Below are 18,299 nucleotides of genomic sequence, written 5' to 3' on the forward strand. Positions count from 1 at the left end.
TATAATTTAAATTTTTAATATTTAGTATTTGTAAACCAGGGAGTGTGAAGCGCAGAATCAAATATCGCTGTGATGATTGTACGTTCTAGTACCAATTGTTTGGCAACAATAAAGTATAAAGTATAGATTATAAAGCCTGGAGACTGGAGGCCTGTCCTACAGTTGGAGGACAGTCTGTGCGTGTGGGTGTGGGTGGGAGGGTGGAAAACAGCTTGTTTGACTGTTGTTTTGTTGCTGGTTGCGCTCTATGTCGGCCTGCCGAGCATTGTGGGTATGCTATGTTGGCGGCGGAATGTATGGCAACACGAGTTTTTCAGTGCACCAGTACTTGTACATATGGCTTGACTTTGATTCTGCAGCAATTTCTGAATGAACACATGAATTTGGAGAGCACAGCTCCCTCTACTGTCACTATCTGACTTCAGCTGCAATCCTGTAAACAGTAATTTTGTCCTGAAACATCAGGGAGCCTGTAAAATCATGACGTTCCTGTACTGTCAGCATCAGGTACTAAATTCTATGTTAGATGCAGAAATCAAATTCTATACTCAATAGCTACTTTCTTAGTTACACCTGTTCATTAATGCAAATATCTGATCAGCCAATCATGTGGCAGAAACTCAATGGATAAAAGCACGCAGAGATGGTCAAGTGTTTCAGTTGTGGTTCGGGCCAAACATCAGAATGGGGAAGAAATATGATCCAAGTGATTTCGACCTGAGTGATTATTGGTGCCAGATGGGGTGGTTCGATTATCTCAGAAACTGATCATCTCCTGGGATTTTCATGCACAACTGTGTCTAGGGTTTACAGAGAATGGTACAAAAAAACAAAAAAAAACACCCAGTGAGCGGCCAGGCATACTGTGGGTGAAAACATCTGAGGAGAATGGCTAGACTTGTTCAATCAGACAGGAAGGCGACAGTAACTCAAATAATCACGCCTTACATTGTGGTGCGCAGAAGAGCATCTCTGAACACACACTTCGAACCTTGAAGTGGATGGACTACAGCAGCGGAAAACCACACTGGGTTCTACTCCTGTACCTAATAAAGTGGCCACTGATGGTACGTTGAATGCTGAAATTAAGCACCCTGAGCAACAATTGCAATTTTTTTGTTTCATTAATGTATGCTCTTTCAGAAGTTTGGGTTCTTGGAAGGGGGATGGGGTAAGGGTTACTAATACTTAAACATTTGAAAATAGCTCCTATGTATTTCTGGACAGTTTGGTATTTAAATCTAAAGCACAGTAACAGGCCCTTCTGGCCCAATGAACTCTGACTACCCAGTTACACCTGTGTGACTAGTTAACCTACAAAGAGGTACATCTTCGGAATGTGGGAGAAAACCAGAGCACCTGGAAGAAATCCTCGTGCTCCAGTGCCTGGAGGAAACCCACGCGGCCACACGGACACTGTACAAACTCATTACAGACAGCAACAGGAACTGAACCAGGGTCACGGGTACCATAATAGTGTTATGCTAACCGCTACACTATTACGCTGCCCAAAGGTTATTGGAAGACCATTGCATACGGTCCGTGAACACAACCATCTTTCGTCTTGTGCACAATTTATTTTTGTAACATATAGCAGTGTTTGTCTTATGCTGTACTGTTGCTGAAAAACAAAAGATTTCACATCACATATCAATGATAATAAACCTGATTCCAATTCTAGTTCTGATTCACATGATGCCTGTTCAGTGTTGTTAATTTGAACCCAATCAATGTTGGGGGAGGGGACTCAATTTCACTTCTGCTAGATACAACTGACAATAATAAACCAATTCTAAATCCAAAAACCCACAAGACCACAGACATTGGAGTAGAAGTGGGTCATTCAGCCAATCAAGTCTGCTCTGCCATTTGATCATGGCTGATTTATTATCCCTCTCAATCCCATTCCCCTGCTTTCTCCCCATAACCTTTGACACCCTTACAAATCAAAAACCTTATCAACCTGGGTTTGTATGTTCTCCCCCCGTGACCACGTGGCAATCCTCCGCGTGTTCCAGTTTCCTCCCACTGTTCAAAGATGTACCGACTGATAGGTTAATTGGTCATTATAAATTGCCCCATGATTAGGCTAGGATTAAATCGGGGGATTACTGGGTGGCACACACATATACATACACACGCTGAATGACCTACCTCCTCAGCTGTCTGTGACAATAAATTCCATAGATTCACCACCCTCTGGCAAAAGAAATTCCTCTTCATCTCTGTTCTAAATGGATGTCCCTCTATTCTGAGGCTGGGTCCCTGGATCTTAGGAAATACCCTCTCCACATCCACTCTATATAGGCCTTTCAATATTTGATAGGTTATCCTATCAGGGCTGTTCATACCTTTTTGCCCATTTACGCTAACCTATTTGTCCCCATTTGCACCATCACTTCCAAAATTTACCAATATAAATATCTGGCTAAATATCTCTTAAACACAGTCACTATTTTTGTATCTGATTCTCTAGAAGGGCCGAGATGGCCTGTTTCCGTGCTGTAATTGTTATATGGTTATTCCTCCTCTGGAGTGTGTTCCAAATATCGACCACTCTGTGTACAAAAAACTTCCCTCTCAGATCCTCTTTAAAACATCTTCCTCTCACCTTAAACCTGTGCTCCCTTGGTTTGCAATCCCGCCACAGAGAAACAAAAACATTCTATCGATCTACCCCACATATATTCCTAAAAAACTTATACAGTTCTATCAAGTCATCCCAAAACTCCCTTTGCTCTGGAGAAAACAAGTAAGCCTGTCTAATCTTTCCCCATAAGGTCCTCCAATCCAGGTAATTTCCCAGTGAGTCTCTTTCATACTCTCTCCACTGCAATCACATCCTCCGTATAGGGTGGGGAACGCACAGAACTGTACAGTATAAATGAAAGACACGAGACAAGAGGCTCGGTGGCTAACTCCTGACTCAAAGCTCTTCAGTAAAACTGGTCTGCCAATAAACTCCACTAATCTGAGATTATGAAAGGTGGACCTTGAAAGAAGAATCATAGCACTGGGTATGGGTATGATTCGGCATCACCGATTGGTATGGGAGGGAGGGCTACTGCACAGGATCAAAGCTGCCGACAGTTGTAAACTTAGTCAGCTCCAGCATGGGCACTATCCTCCATAGCATCCAGGACATCTTCACGGGGCGAGGCCTCAAAAAGGTAGCGTTCTTCATTAAGGACCCCCATCAACCAGGTCATGCCTTGTTCTCATTGCTACCAACAGGGAGGAGGTACAGGAGCCTGAAGGCACACACTCAACGATTCAGGAACAGTTTCTTCCCCTCTGTTATCCGATTTCTGAATGGACTTTGAACCCATGAACACTACCTCACTGCTTCTTTATTTCTATTTTTGCACTACCTATTTAACACATACATAATATGTACGTTTTATTGTATACACACACACACACACACACACACACAGACACACACACACACACAGACACACACACACACACACACTCGAGTGATTGATAAGTTCGTGGCCTAATGTAGAAAGAGTCAATTTTAGAAAACCTAGCACATTTATTTTTCAACATAGTCCCCTCCTACATGTACACACTTAGCCCAGTGGTCGTGGAGCAAACGGAGCCCTTCTTTGTAACGAGAGCGTCTTGGACCTCCAAGTGGTCCTCAGCAGGGGTGATTAATAAGTTTGTGGCCTTAGGTAGAAGGAGATAAGTTATACAGCTCTTGTTACATGCACGTGCAGTTCAACCCTTTGAGCGAAAACGCATAAAGTTTGAAGTTAATAACTCATCTCCTTCTACCATAGGCCACAAACTTATCAATCACCCCTGCTGTGGACCACTTCTGGAGGTCCAAGACACCGACTTCTACAAAGAAGGGATCCGTATGCTCCACGACCGCTGGACTACGTGTGTAAATGTAGGAAAAATAAATGTGCTAGGTTTTCTAAAATTGAGTCCTCTACCTTAGGCCACAAACTTATCAATCACCCCTCGTATATACATACACACATTTATTTACTATAATTCACAGTTTTTTCTCTATTATTACATATTGCATTGTATCTACTGCTGCAAAGTCAACAAATTTCATGACATATACCAGTAATATTAAACCTGATTCTGGTTTTGATTATATAGCTATGATATGAATGATATGGATACGCTAATGGTGAGACAGCTCTCACTAGTTGTCTTGAGAGTCTCAGAAATTCTGCATGTACTGATACAAGGATAAGAGTTTAAGTATTAAAGTACATTTTACCTGACGTCAAGAAATGGGCCACTGACTTTTCATTATGCTGTACAGAAAGCACTCAACAGTGAATAATTGAACAAGACCAAATCCCAACACCCAAATTGAATCTTCAAGAAAGTTCAAAGTTTAAAACACATTTTTATCGAAGCCTGTAGTCCATATAAAACTTGAGATTCATCTTCTCACAGGCAGTCACAAAACGAAGAAACCCCGAAGACCCCGTTAAGAAAAGGCCGTCAAACACCTAATGTGCAGAAAAAAAACAAACTGTGCAAACAATAAAAGTAAGCAAGAAACATTCAGATCTTGAATTCACTAAAGTGAGTCCTTTGTCATGAAGCCAGTCATTACTACAGCCGGTTTAGGAGCACGTTAGTTGCAGGCCGTAGCTCAGTTCAGCGCAGAGACGAGTAACCCTCATGGAACAGCCCTTGCCTCTGGCCCCAACACCCTTACCTTTTCAATCTGGCCTGGCTCTTAAATCTTTACATTAGATTTGTAGTCAACTGGACAGCAGATTACTGAAAGAACAACCAAACCTACATCAGTGTTCTTTGCTAACATCGCAGTTGACACCCTTGGTACATTCCCTCAGCCAAGACGAACACATACCCAACACCAGACTCCCTAAACATGCACTCTATTCTAAGCTCAGTCATGGGAAGAGATTAACAGACATTAACAAGAAACGATTCAACGATGTGGCTGAAAGATTACTTGAAGAAATACGACATCCCAACTGTCTCCCAGAAATCCCTAACCAATGACAACTCAAAGTGGAGAAGGAGCACCAGAGTGGTATTGAGAAAACTGAGCCAGTCTATCAGAAGCAGATAGACACCTTTGCATGAGAGATGGATGAAGAACACCACCTCACGAGCCACCCACCAGCCCCATCAGTTGGGAAACGTCTATGGTTCTCACCCTGGCCTCATCAGCTATCTCTAAGCCCAACACCTCAGATCAGAAGTCTCCTGACATTCCCTTGATGCAAACAGATCCCATTTTGAGCACTCATTCCCATACTCCCTTCCCACTTATTTGGATACACATTCCCATGCTCCACTTCCATTTGCTGGAGTCGCATTTCCTGTATTCCGTTTTAATTTATGCAACCTACAGGGTATCTATTATAATACTATCAGCCATCTTCTCTGAGGACCATCACCTTGTCGTGGTGGAGAGGCTTGTGAGATCCTGAGATGCTGAGAGCGATGCTGCCTGAACTTTGGCTCCTGGTAGGGTCCCAATGGCGGCAAGATCAAGGGGGAGGTTCCAGCCAAACAGCAATCCAACCAAGACCTCAGTGGTGAAGCTGCTGGAAGGTGATGACACATCACAATGGCAGTGAAGGTGGAGGCAGGCTTGGAGTAGTGATGGGTGACCCTGACCCTGATCTGTCAAGGACCATGTGGTGGCTGCCCGTGCATCAGCTTCCCCACGTTAAACAAAGTCACGCACAGGCGTTCTCCATTGAGGGAATCCATCAGGATATATGGATCTACACCCACCTGACAGCCCACCAATAAACAGCCCCCTAGGAGAATATCATACTCAACTCAATTGATTCAACTATCTCACATCTAAAACAAAAACGGAATTGAAAGTGTAAACCAAAACTCTGCAGGTGCTGGAAATCTGAAATAAAAACAGAAAAAGCTGGAAACACTCAGCAGATCAGTCTGCAACTGTGGGAATAGATACCGTGATAAGGTTTCAGGTCAGAGATGCTTTGTCAAACAATAGCTGAAATGGAACACAAGAGGCTGCAGACGCTGGAACCTGGAGAAAATAGCAAACTGCTGGAAGAACTGTGTGGGTCAGGCAGCATCTGCGGAGAGAGAAGGCTCCTCCAATGGCTTGTTTTTTTACATTAACTCTGAATTATTAGCTCTGTCTCTCTTCTCACAGATGTGGTGTGGCCTGTTGATTATTTCCAGCATTTTTTGAACTACAAGAGTATATTACTAATTAAAATTAACATCTACAAGTCTAAAATGTCTACGCTACCAAAACTGAGGCATACCAAATTATGATTTAACTGTATTCCTTTCCACAGATGCAGCCTGTCCTGCTGAGTTCCTCCATCATTTTGTGTGGATTTCCAACATCTGCAGAATCTCTTGTGTTTGTGACCAACTATACTCAGTTACACTTTTAACATGGAATATTGTTTACAGGTGAAGCATTCACAAGACACAGCAGTTGTAGCTTGTCTCCTTATTTCTGATCATAAGAGAAGACTACAAGACACAGCAGCAGAGGTAGGCCATTTGGCCCATCCGGTCCGCTCATCCAGTTGATCATTCTTGACCATTCTCCTGCCTTCTCCTCATAACCCTTAACAAACCCCCCCCCCACCAACCAAGAATCACAACAGCATAGCAGTTAGCATAATGATTTTCAGCGCAGCAACATGGGTTCAATTCCCGCCGCTGCCTGTGAGAAGTTTGCATATTTTCCCCGTGATCATGTGGGTTTCCTCCAAGTGCTCTGGTTTCCTCCCATGTTCCAAAGACGTACGGGTTAGCAGTTCAATTAGTCACATGGGTGTGACTGGGCGGCTCAAACTCATTGGGCTGGAAGGGCCTGTTACCGTGGCATATCACTAAATAAAAAATCTCTGCCTTAAATACTGCCAATAACTCAGCCTCCACAGCCCTTGGTAGCAACAAGTTCTACAGATTCACCCCTTCTGGCTGATGAAGTTCCTCCGGAGGCATTCAGTACCTTTAAATACTTAATGAGAAGATGGATGGGAGGGGAGTTCTGAGCCTCAGGACTTAGACCAATAGATTCAGAACAGTTATTACACCTCAACCATGAGGGTCCTGAACCAAAGGGGATAACTTTAGTCGGAAGAAGATGGCACCAGCGAACAACGTGACCAAGACAACATCAGAATCAGGTTTATTATCACTGGCATGTGACGTGAAATTTGTTAACTTAGCAGCGGCAGTTCAATGCAATACATAATATAGCAGAGAGAAAAAAAAAATAAAATGAAAATAATAGAGATTGAGGAGGGATGATAGTGACAGGTGTGGTCCTTCAGACAGTTCACGAGACTGCTTCTTTTCCTTCTTCTTGTTTCAAACATAACTCTGCTACTAATGGAATCTGTCATTTATAGTTTGACAGTATCTTTTTGGGTCAATTGAGTGAAAGGCTTTGCGGTCTCCAAGGGAGTGAGGTTTCGAGCAGAGCGTGCTGCCTGGAGGCCAAGAAACCTAAAGACAGGGCGTGAGCCCGTGAACGACTCCATTTCTCACCAATCTTGCCGATTGAAGCATCGAGCAAGATTGAAATCAACAAGGACGGGAGCGGAAGGCAAGCAGGTGTTCAGCACTATCTGCCTGCGTCTGACCAGTGTCTCTCTCTCCCTCTCGCTCACTGCTGCCCGAGAAAGGTACGTGTGTTTGATTGGTCTCTCTCCCCCACCTGCTCGCTGCTGCCGAGGGATGGTACTGAAGTCTTGTGTCTTGGGCAAGGTTTAATCAACACAGTTTGTGGACTGGACTCTGTAGATCATATATGATGTGTTTATGGCTTCTGGTTGCTCCTGCTTTTATTGCCATTTTGTGCAATTTTGATCAAGGCAGACAGGCTCTGCAGCCTGGAGTCAATGAACGACACAGCACTAAAACTGAACTGAACTGAACGTTCCTGGACTGTTTCAACGACTTTGTGTTTGCTCTTTTATATTCTGTGTTTTCGCCTTTTTTGCTATTTGCATGATTTGTTCTTTTTTTGCGCGTTGGGTGTTTGATGATTTGTTTCGATGTGTTCGATGGTGTTTCTTTGTTTTGTGGCTGTCTATGGGAAGACAAATCTCAGGGTTGTATACTGCATACAAACTTTGATAATATGTGTACTTTAAATCTTTGAACTTCACTCAACCCACCTTTGAAATGCTCCTACTTTTTAAATAGACTCACTTTCAAGGACTCTTCATCTCGTGTTCTCAATAAATATTATTTTTATTTATTATTATTTCTTTCTCTTTGCATAGTTTGCTGTCTTTTTCCACACTGGTTTAATGCCCAAGTTAATGCTGTCTTTCATTGATTCCATTAAGGTTATTACTCTATTATGGACTTACTGAGAACGCCATCAAGGAAATGAATCTCAGGGTTATATGAGGTGACATATATGTACTTCGAAATAAATGTACTTTGAACTTTGACAGGTAGGAGGAAATAAAGGTACATACCTGGAAAGCTTGCTGGCACCAAGTGGAAGCCCGTGAAGCCCTCACTTTTCAGCCATTTTCTCAGCTGCACATACACCATCTCGTGACTGATGTTGACTGCGAAAGAGGAGACATTTAACTACAGAAGTTGTGTATTAATTACAGTAATCTATTAAAAATCAACTTTCTGATCCAGCTACGGTTAACATCAAACATGAATGCACATTTTTTTCCCATGTAATGATTTAACACAAAAAACGCACTTCACTATATGTTTCGATGTAAAAGTTCAAAGCAATTTTATTTTCAAAGTGTGTGTGTGTGTCACCATATCCTATCTTGAGATTCATTTTCTCACAGGCACTTACAGGAAAATAAAGGAATACAAGAGAGATTTTGAAAAACTATGTATAACAAAGACTGCAAACGTCCTATGTACAAAAGGGGGCAAAACCTGCCAATAATATTTTTTAAATAAATAAAGAATGCTGAGAACATGAGCTGTTGAGTCCTTCAAAGTGAGTCTGTAGATTGTGGAATCAGTTCGGCGTTCAGGTGGGTGACGTTATCCATTCTGGTTCAGGAGCCTAAGGGCTGTAGGGTAATAACTGGTCCTGCAGCTGGCAGGCTCCTTCTCCTGCCAATGGCACTGCTGAGAAGAGAGCACGGTCTGGATGGTAGGGGTCCCTGACGACGGATGCCGTTTTCTTGTGGCAGTACTCCTTGTAGATGTGCTCAGAGATGGGGATAGCTTTGCCTGTGATGGGGCTGGGCTCCATTCTTCAGCTTCTGTAGACTTTTCCAGTGCTGGGCATTGGTGTTTCCATACCAGGTCGTGATGCAACCTCGCTGTGCATTGATACAAGTTTGTTAAGTTTTAGATGATATGCTGAATCTACACAGATTCTAAGTAGAGGCCCTTCTTTGAGATAGACTATGTACTAGCCCAGATCCTCCGACACAATAACACCAAGGAATTTAAAATAGCATGTGACAAATAAAGCTTATCTTAAATAACACTAGTATTTAGTCTTTGAATATTCTTAAAGGCAGCAATTTATTCTGAGATGAGATTTCACTGATTATTTAATAAATTGCAAAGTTGGCCAGGCTGGGATTTCACCGGAATGAAAATGCCAACAAAATATCTGCACCAAAATAATTTCAGTTTCTCTCTTAACTGGGAAGGGACTGAGAAACCAATTGTTTTAATTCATTACTCAATGAGGGTAACACTAGAGAGAATATTTATTGCTCATCCCTAATTGTGACTGAGTAAGAGGTAGTCAACCACGTTCTTGAACTGCTTCAGCCCTGCTGGTGAAGGTATTTCCACAGTGCTGTCACAAAGGGAGCCCCAACATATAGACCCAGCAACATAGTGACATGGTGTGTCATTTAAAGGGAACTTGCAGATGGTGAGACAAAGGAAGAGAGGCAGACAAAAGTCAAAGAGAAAAAACAGCAGATGCTGGAAATCCAAAGCAAGAAGCAAATGCCAGAAATAATCAGGTCTTTCAGCAACTGGAGAAAGAGAAACTACCAATATTTTGAGTCTATGATCAGTACTGGAAAAGAGAGAGATGCAAGCTAGCTTTCAGTAGACTCAAACATGAGGAAGGTAGGGTACTGGCCGAATCGAAGCAGCGGTGCCTGGGCCTGAGGGCGTATCAAAGTGCCAAAGGGCCAGGAAGGACCTGAGGTTTGGACGATTTAAGCATCGGGCCAGATTGAAATGATCATGGTGTTGAGATCGGAGATGAAGGACAATCTGGTTCAGCTCGCTGCTCCACGAGGTTTGCTTGTCCCTGTGCTGGACTGAGGCTGTGGCCCATAGAACAGTACATCACAGAAACAGGCCCTTCAGCCCATCTAGTCCATGCTGAACCATTACTTTGCCTAGCCCCATTGACCCACTCCTGGATCATAGCCTTCCATACCCCTCCCATTCATGTACTTAACCAAATTGCTCTTAAATTTTGACATCAAACCCACATCTGCTTCAGCTTGTTCCACACTCTGAGTTATTTACATTTATGGCCCTAGTTACCAGCACATAAATCTTCTGGATCATGTTCAGTTGTTAATTATAAAGTGGAGAATGTGCTCACCAGCGAGACTTAACAGGCAGAATAATAAAAACTAAGCCAGCATTATTTAAAAAAATTAGAAAATGGAAAATGGATGTCAGGTAGCATCTGTAGAAAGATTAATGGTCAATGTTTCAGACAAGGGACCCGTCATCAGTCTAAAGAATAAGTTAATCGGGACAAAATGTGGATGAATCCAAGTGAATTTCTCTGGAGTGGAGGTAAGTGCAGTCAGGAATCTGTGCAGGCAAGAGGAATGAGTTCCAATGAAGGCACCCGCCCCCCCGGTTTGCAAATCAGTGAGACCGAAGTTCGAGGCCTTGTTTACAGGATGCTGTCATAGCAAGTACAGAGTTCGAGGCCTTGTGTTCAGGTTCTGAGTCTAGAGTTCGAGTGTTATTCCATATTCCAGCATCCGCAATCTCCTATGGCTTCCATTTTAAAGACACAGGATCTGTAAATAAAAGCTCTGCAGTCAACACTATCATCCCTTTACAACTACTCAATGAGCTTCTAGGCTGCGGTACCCCTCTGTGCAAACGGATCCTTAATTTCCTCACTTGCAGACCCCAGTCAGTTCAGATTGGCAACAAGATCTCGTCCACAATCTCAACCAGCACAGGTACACCGCAAGTCTGTGAGTTTAGCACCCTGCTCTACTCACTTTACACTTAAGACAGTGTGGCTAAGCACGGCCCCAATGCCATTTTCAACTGTGCCCATGACACAAGAGCCCTTGCCCTTGAACCAAAGGGAATAAATTCACTCACCCCAACATGGAACTGGTTCCACAACCTATTGATTCTCTTTCAAGTACGCTGCAACTCAAGATCTTGATATTTATTGCTTATTTATTATTATGCTTTTTTCTCTTTTTGTGTTTGCACAGTTTGTTGTCGTCTTGTTTTTTTCCACCGATTCTATTGTGTTTCTTTGTAATTACTATGAATGCCCAAAAGACAATGAATCTCAGGGTAGTACAGTAAATGACATATATGTACTTTGATGATAAACTGAACTTCGAACAAGAGGTTCTACATGTTGTGTTGTGCTGTGGAAACCCGCCATCCGTTCGGTCAATAGGTGGCGGTGCTGCACCCAACAAGTGGGGAAAGTGGTCCCACTTACACCCGGCCTCGCAGCCCCAGGAGCCGCAACCTCCCGGGCGGCGAGCGACAAAGCCCCCGGCAACCCCTCTGAAACACACGTGTCAATCCATCCATCTGGGGGATTACCTCCAACATCTGCCACGCGTGTTTCCTCGGCCTGTCGGCGCCTTCTGCGCTTTCTTCTTCTGTAAGCCCGGCCTTTCCGTTTGGCCATGGTGGTTAAAGTGTCGGAGCAATGGGCATTGATGTGTAAACTCCAGCCCCTCCTCGCCAGCCAGTGTATTTCAGCACGGGGATTTCTTTTCTATAAGGGCGAAATCAGAGGGGGGGAAGGTGGGAAACTATTTTCGTTGGGGACAAGCTTGCACCAATAATTATAACTGCTCTTTTGCTAAGATTCAACCTCTAACTGTTCATAATTCATTAGTAACTACTGTACTGTGAGAAATTGGTCGGAGAACCGTCACTGCGGTAGATTCGGGCCTTCAGCACAACGGCGGCCCCGGTGCAACGGGCCGGGTCCGACCAGCTCCAGCAGAGGCCGCCACAGAGAGCCCGCGCCCTCCCTCGGAGGGCGGACAGGAAAACGTGACGGTCTGATGCCCTGCATTAAATAAATCTCCAATCGAAGCGTCAAACCTGTGAGGGGAAACATGGGCAGTAAACAGTACCTATCCCAGCGACAACCAGATCCCTTAAGAATTAATACACGCAAGTGATTCTGCAGATGCTGGAAAAGTGGTGAATCTGTGGAATGCTCTGCCACAGACTGTGGCAGAGGCCAAGTCCGTAGGTATATTTAAGGCAAAAGTTGATCGTTTCCTGATCTGTCAGCATCAAAGGATCTGTCGAGAAGGGATTGAGTGGGATCTGGGTTCAGCCTTGATGGAATGCTGGAGCAGACTCGATGGGCTGAATGGCCTAATTCTGCTCCTATGACTTACGGTCTTAAATGGGGCATAGTGAATAGCAAAGAAGGTTATCAAAGCTTGCAGTGGGATCTTGTCCAATGGGAAAAATAGGCTAAAAAAAAGATAGGTAGAATTTAATGGAGATAAGTGTGAGGTTTTGCACTTTGGGAGGACAAACCAGAGTAGAATGAGCTTGAGAATATTGAGGAGTACAGTAAATTTCAGGGATCTGGAAATACAGGTCCATAGTTCCTCGAAAGAAATTTCTTCTCTCAGATGGCGGTGAGAGTGTGGAATGAGCTGCCAGTGGAAGTGTGGATGCAGGTTCAATTGCAACATTTAAGAGAAATTCGGATAGGTCCGTGGATGGGAAGGGTATGGAGGGCTATGGTCCAGGTGTGCGTCAGTGCCACTAGGCAGAATAACAGTTTTGCACAGACTAGATAGGCCAAAGGGCCTGTTTCTGTCCTCTGCACTCTATAACTCTATGGAGCATGTAGTTTGCTAGTATGATAAGTTGGACTCTTGACCTCCCAATCTACCTTGCTTATAATCTTGCACTTTATCGTTTACCTGCACTACATTTTCTCTGTAGCTGTTTCACTTTATTCTGCATTGACTTTATTGTATCCTGTTCTACCTCAATACTCAGGGTGATTATCCGATCTACTGCATATGAACAGTGTGCAAATCAAACCTTTCGCTGTACCTTGGCACATGTGACAGTAATAAACTAATTCCAATTCCACGTTAGCTGCGGTATTCCGGTTAATTTGTAATCACTCAAAGAAAATCACATGCTACTGGTTTTTCTAAACTTATTGCCATGTTTCCTGCAATAAAACAGAAACTGCAGTCTACTGTAATGAACTTTACAATGATAGTGAAGGTGCCAGCCTCTCTCTCTCACTCTCTCTCTCGAAGGGTTGAAAGGATCTCCACAATAATATCTCCCCTCAGCTTTTTAACAGCATTAGATGTAGATTATCCCCGAAGCTTTGTTGAAAGTGGAATCTCATTCCAGACAAAAATCATCCACTATTTGTCTGCAACAGTTTCACCTTAAAATCAACAAGCTTTACAACTTCCCAGACCTCCTGGATTCATGAAAAAATAGTTTCTTTTCAGCAGCAAACAAGAGAAAACCGGTAGATGCTGGAAATCCAAGCAAGTACACAAAATGCTGGAGTAACTCAGCAGGCCAGGCAGCATCTATAGAAAAAAGTAAACAGCTGACGTTTACTGTTTACTCTTTTCTATAGATGCTGCCTAGCCTGCTGAGTTGCTCCATCATTTTGTGTATGTTGCTTTTTAACAGCACCGAGCGTGAGTCATCAAGATGACGGCATCATTAAAATTTTACATTGAAAACTTAAATGTGCCTCAATTAAATCATCCACTTTAAGCCTAAACATTCTGGTATACATTAATCAGCTTTTACATTAAAGCAAGTGCTAAAGTCAGAAACAGATGAAAGTATACGCAGCTCAACACCGAACTGACTCCACAACCTATACACTCACTTTCAAGGACTCTGCAATGCATGTTCTTGGTATTATTTATTTAGTTATTTTGAATTTGCACAATGTGTCTTCTTTTGCACGTTGATGTACTTGTTTATATATAGTTATCATAATTGTTATTGTATTTTAAAATTTTCCTGTAAATGCCTGCAAGGAAATGAATCTCAGGGTTGTATATGGTGACGTATATGCACTTGGATGAGGCTGAGTACAGGGCTACAGTAGGAAACTTTGTCACATGGTGTGAGCAGAATTATCTGCAGCTTAATGTGAAAAAGACTAAGGATCTGGTGGTGGACCTGAGGAGGGCTAAGGCACTGGTGACCCCTGTTTCCATCCAGGGGGTCAGTGTGGACATGGTGGAGGATTACAAATACCTGGGGATATGAATTGACAATAAACTGGACTGGTCTAAGAACACTGAGGCTGTCTACAAGAAAGGTCAGAGCCGTCTCTATTTCCTGAGGAGACTGAGGTCCTTTAACATCTGTCGGATGATGCTGAGGATGTTCTACGAGTCTGTGGTGGCCAGTGCGATCACGTTTGCTGTTGTGTGCTGGGACAGCAGGCTGAGGGTAGCAGACACCAACAGAATCAACAAACTCATTCATAAGGCCAGTGATGTTGTGGGGATGGAACTGGATTCTCTGATGGTGGTGTCTGAAAAGAGGATGCTGTCCAAGTTGCATGCCATCTTGGACAATGTCTCCCATCCACTACATAATGTACTGGTTGGGCACAGGAGTACATTCAGCCAGAGACTCATTCTACCGAGGTGCAACACAGAGCATCATAGGAAGTCATTCCTGCCTGTGGCTATCAAACTTTACAACTCCTCTCTTGGAGGGTCAGACACCCCGAGCCAATAGGCTGGCCCTGGATTTATTTCCTGGCATAATTTACATATTACTATTTAATTATTTATGGTTTTATATTGCCATATTTATACTCTATTCTTGGTTGGGGCAACTGTAACGAAAATCAATTTCCCTCGGGATCAATAAAGTATGACTATGACTATGATAATAAATTTACTCTGAACCTTGAATGACATGGTACATGGACAGCACGGTAGCGTAGTGGTTAACACAACGCTTTACAGTACGAGCACCCTGGGTTCAATTCCCACCGCTGTCTGTAAGCAGTTTGGACGTTCTCCCTGTGACCGCGTGGGTTTCCTGCCACAGTCCAAAAATAATATACTGGTTGATAGGTTAATTGGTCATTGTAAAATGGCCCGTGAATAGTTCAGGGTTAAATCATGGTTTGCTGGTTTCAAAGGACCAAAAGAGTCTATTCCATGCTAGGTCAATAATTTTTTTTTAAAAAGCACTGTGCTTTTTTTTCACCAGAGTTCCTGGGGGATCTCAGAATCTGATAGGGAAGGTATGTACATTCTAAGAATAAATGAGGGAAGCGGTTGTAAACAGTGTCCATGTTTGGGACTTTCAATTGCTCAGCGGAGCCTGGTTACGGACTCATGAGGTCACGAGTCCATAAACCGTCAAAGAACAGGGTCCCCTCATGCTTCTTTTATATTGCTTGAGTACAATGCATGTTATTTTCTTGATTAAACTTAAAAGCACAATAAATGGGCACTTTCAGAATGTAAAGTACGTCAGATTGAGGCACTCTTAGAAGCCAGGAGGCAGAGCAGATATACTTTTATACATAATTGACATAATACTAATACATAATTTAAGGGATAGAAGTAGCCCATTCAGCCCAAAAGCTTTACTCTTTCATTTAGATTATGGCCACTTAGATCCTGTCCTCAAATTAACTTTCCACTTTGGTCCCCATTGTCCCTTCTGGACCAAAATTTCATCTCTCTCGGTCATGAATAGATTGAGTATCCCACCCTCCACAGCTGTCAGGGGTACAGAATTCCAAAGATTCAAAAGCTTTAGATTCGGCATATCACTTAAAACTGACAAACTTCTATAGGTGCACAGTGGAGAGTATCCTAACTGGTTGCATCATGGCCTGGTATGGAAACACCAATGTCCAGGAACAGAAAAGTCTACCAAAAGTGGTGACTACAACTCAGTCCATCACCACCCTCACCACCAATGCGCATATTCGGAAGATCAGAGGTGGAGAGTGTCAGCAACTTTAAATTCCTCCGTGTTATCATTTCAGAGGATCTGTCCCAGGTCCAGCACTTAAGTGACAGTACAAAGAAAGCACAGCAGTGCATCTGTTTTCTTAGAAGTTTGCAAAGATTCAAGATGTCGTCTAAAACTCTGATGAACTTATATAATGTGTAGGGGGAGAGTATATTGACTGATTGAATGGAAACACCAATACCTTTGACTGGAAAATCCAACAAAAAGTAGTGGTTTGGCCTAGTCCATCACAGGGAAAGCCCTCCCAGCCTTTGAGACCATCTACATGGAGCACAGGTGCAGAAAAGCAGCCTCCATCGTCAAGGACACCCACCACCTAAGCCATGCTCTCTTTTTGCTGTTGCCATCGGGAAAAAGGCACAGGATCCTCAGGACTCACACCACCAGGTTCAAGAACAGTTATTATTATATTGTAATTTGTCCTTTACTGTGCCTATTGTCTTGTTTATTAATTATTATACTGTCTTGCACTGTTGTGTGCACTTTATGTAGTCCCGTGTAGGCCTGAAGTCTAATGTAGTTTTGTGTTGTTTCAGGTGGTCTAGTGTAGTTTTGTGTTGTTTCATGTAGCACCATGGTCCTGGCGGATTGTTGTTTCGTTTTTACTGTGTACTGTACCAGCAGTTATGGTTGAAATGACAATAAAAGCGACTTGACTTGATTTGGCTTGACTTACCCCTCAACCACCAGGCTTCTTAACCAGCGAGAAAAACTTCGTTCAGTTTCACTTGCCCCATCACTGAACTGTTCCTACAAATGATGGACTCAATTTTAAGGACTCTTCATCTTATGTTCTCAATATTTATTACTTATTTATTATTATTATATTTTAATTTACTTTTTCTCAGCTCAAGCTGGTAAAACCTGAGGTACAGGCACAGCCAAGCATGCTCATTTGTCAATTGCTCAGAACTTTCGGACTACTCTCGTGGTGTTGTGGTTTTCTGAAGATTTACATAGATATTGCTGTGTAGATTCACAGAGATATTGCTGTGTAGATTTGCATTGATATTGCTGTGTAGATTTACAAAGATATTGCTGTGTAGATTTACAAAGATATTGCTGTGTAGATTTACATAGATATTGCTGTGTAGATTTACAGAGATATTGCTGTGTAGATTTGCATTGATAGTGCTGTGTAGCCGTAATTGGTTAGTGCTATTGTGTCGTCCCTTTGGGATGATAATGTTGTAGATATTACTATTGGGACAATGTATACCTTGTCATGTTCCAAAGTCTTTCAATTTCCTCTTTAAATTCAGCATATTTCTGGTGTTTTTCACTTATTGATTTCCGTAAATTATGTGTGTTTGGGATGGCAATAATTTAAATAAGTTGTTCTTTCTTGTTTATCCTGTATTGTTATATCCATTATATGGATTGTCCTATCTGTAATCCATATATGGATTGTCCTATCTGTAATAATGGACCGGACATAATATAATTTGTGCTTTTCCGACTCTAACTGGATCAGGAGTGTTTTTATAGTAAGATATGATTTCATTCATGAGTTTGTATTTTAAAGCAAGATTTTGATGACTGATGTTTGGCACTTGATTGTACCTGTGTAAATAACCAGATTGTGTTAAACTGCTACAGGATCCTATAATGCGTTGGATTGTTTCAGTTTTTTTCTTGGCATTTTCTACATTTATCAGCTTGAATTTGTTGGTCTTTTATTATGTACTTTTGATTTTTTTTCATGTGTTAACTACTGGTCCTGTATTGCCACAAGGAGCCCCCCTGTTTCTGGAAAGAGGTCTCCAACTCTGAGCCAGGCGTTCAGTGCTTCCTTGTCGACATCTAGTCTGCTCAGATCATGGGGATGGCTTCTATGGAGAGTGATGCTCTTACATTGATTAACTTTTTCTTCATTAGTGATAATGTCTTAATTTTTCTGGGTTTTGCCCTCGTTTACGTTTAGTGGCATATACTTCTTATCAGAATTGCATATGATTGCATGTAGTGCTGATTCCTGTTTTCATTCATTAAAGTATATCCTTAGAAATTTTATCTGTGTAGAGTTTTAATGTCTGTAATTCCTTTTCCCTTTCTGTCCTAGGTAGTTGAAACCCCCTGGTTTTCTTGGCTGTGTAAGTCTAGGG

At 42.5% G+C, this 18,299-nt stretch overlaps 1 protein-coding gene across 4 annotated transcripts in view; it reads right to left on the reverse strand.

The window, feature by feature from the left end:
- setd4 (SET domain containing 4) overlaps positions 1-12,191 on the reverse strand; it is a 51,668-nt gene extending 39,477 nt beyond the window's left edge. For 3 of the 4 annotated variants that reach the window (XM_063050326.1, XM_063050324.1, XM_063050328.1), the window contains exons 1-2: positions 11,758-12,191; positions 8,454-8,549 (exon numbers count right to left, since the gene is read on the reverse strand). In XM_063050326.1, the coding sequence (XP_062906396.1) occupies positions 8,454-8,549; positions 11,758-11,845 (184 nt within the window). In that variant the 5' untranslated portion in view covers positions 11,846-12,191. The remainder of the gene's footprint in view (positions 1-8,453; positions 8,550-11,757) is intronic. The other variant, XM_063050327.1, reaches the window with a different exon arrangement.
- Positions 12,192-18,299: the final 6,108 nt, after the last annotated feature.

The sequence above is a fragment of the Mobula hypostoma genome, chromosome 6 (genome assembly GCF_963921235.1).
Source record: "Mobula hypostoma chromosome 6, sMobHyp1.1, whole genome shotgun sequence".
In the NCBI taxonomy this organism is placed as follows: domain Eukaryota; kingdom Metazoa; phylum Chordata; class Chondrichthyes; order Myliobatiformes; family Myliobatidae; genus Mobula; species Mobula hypostoma.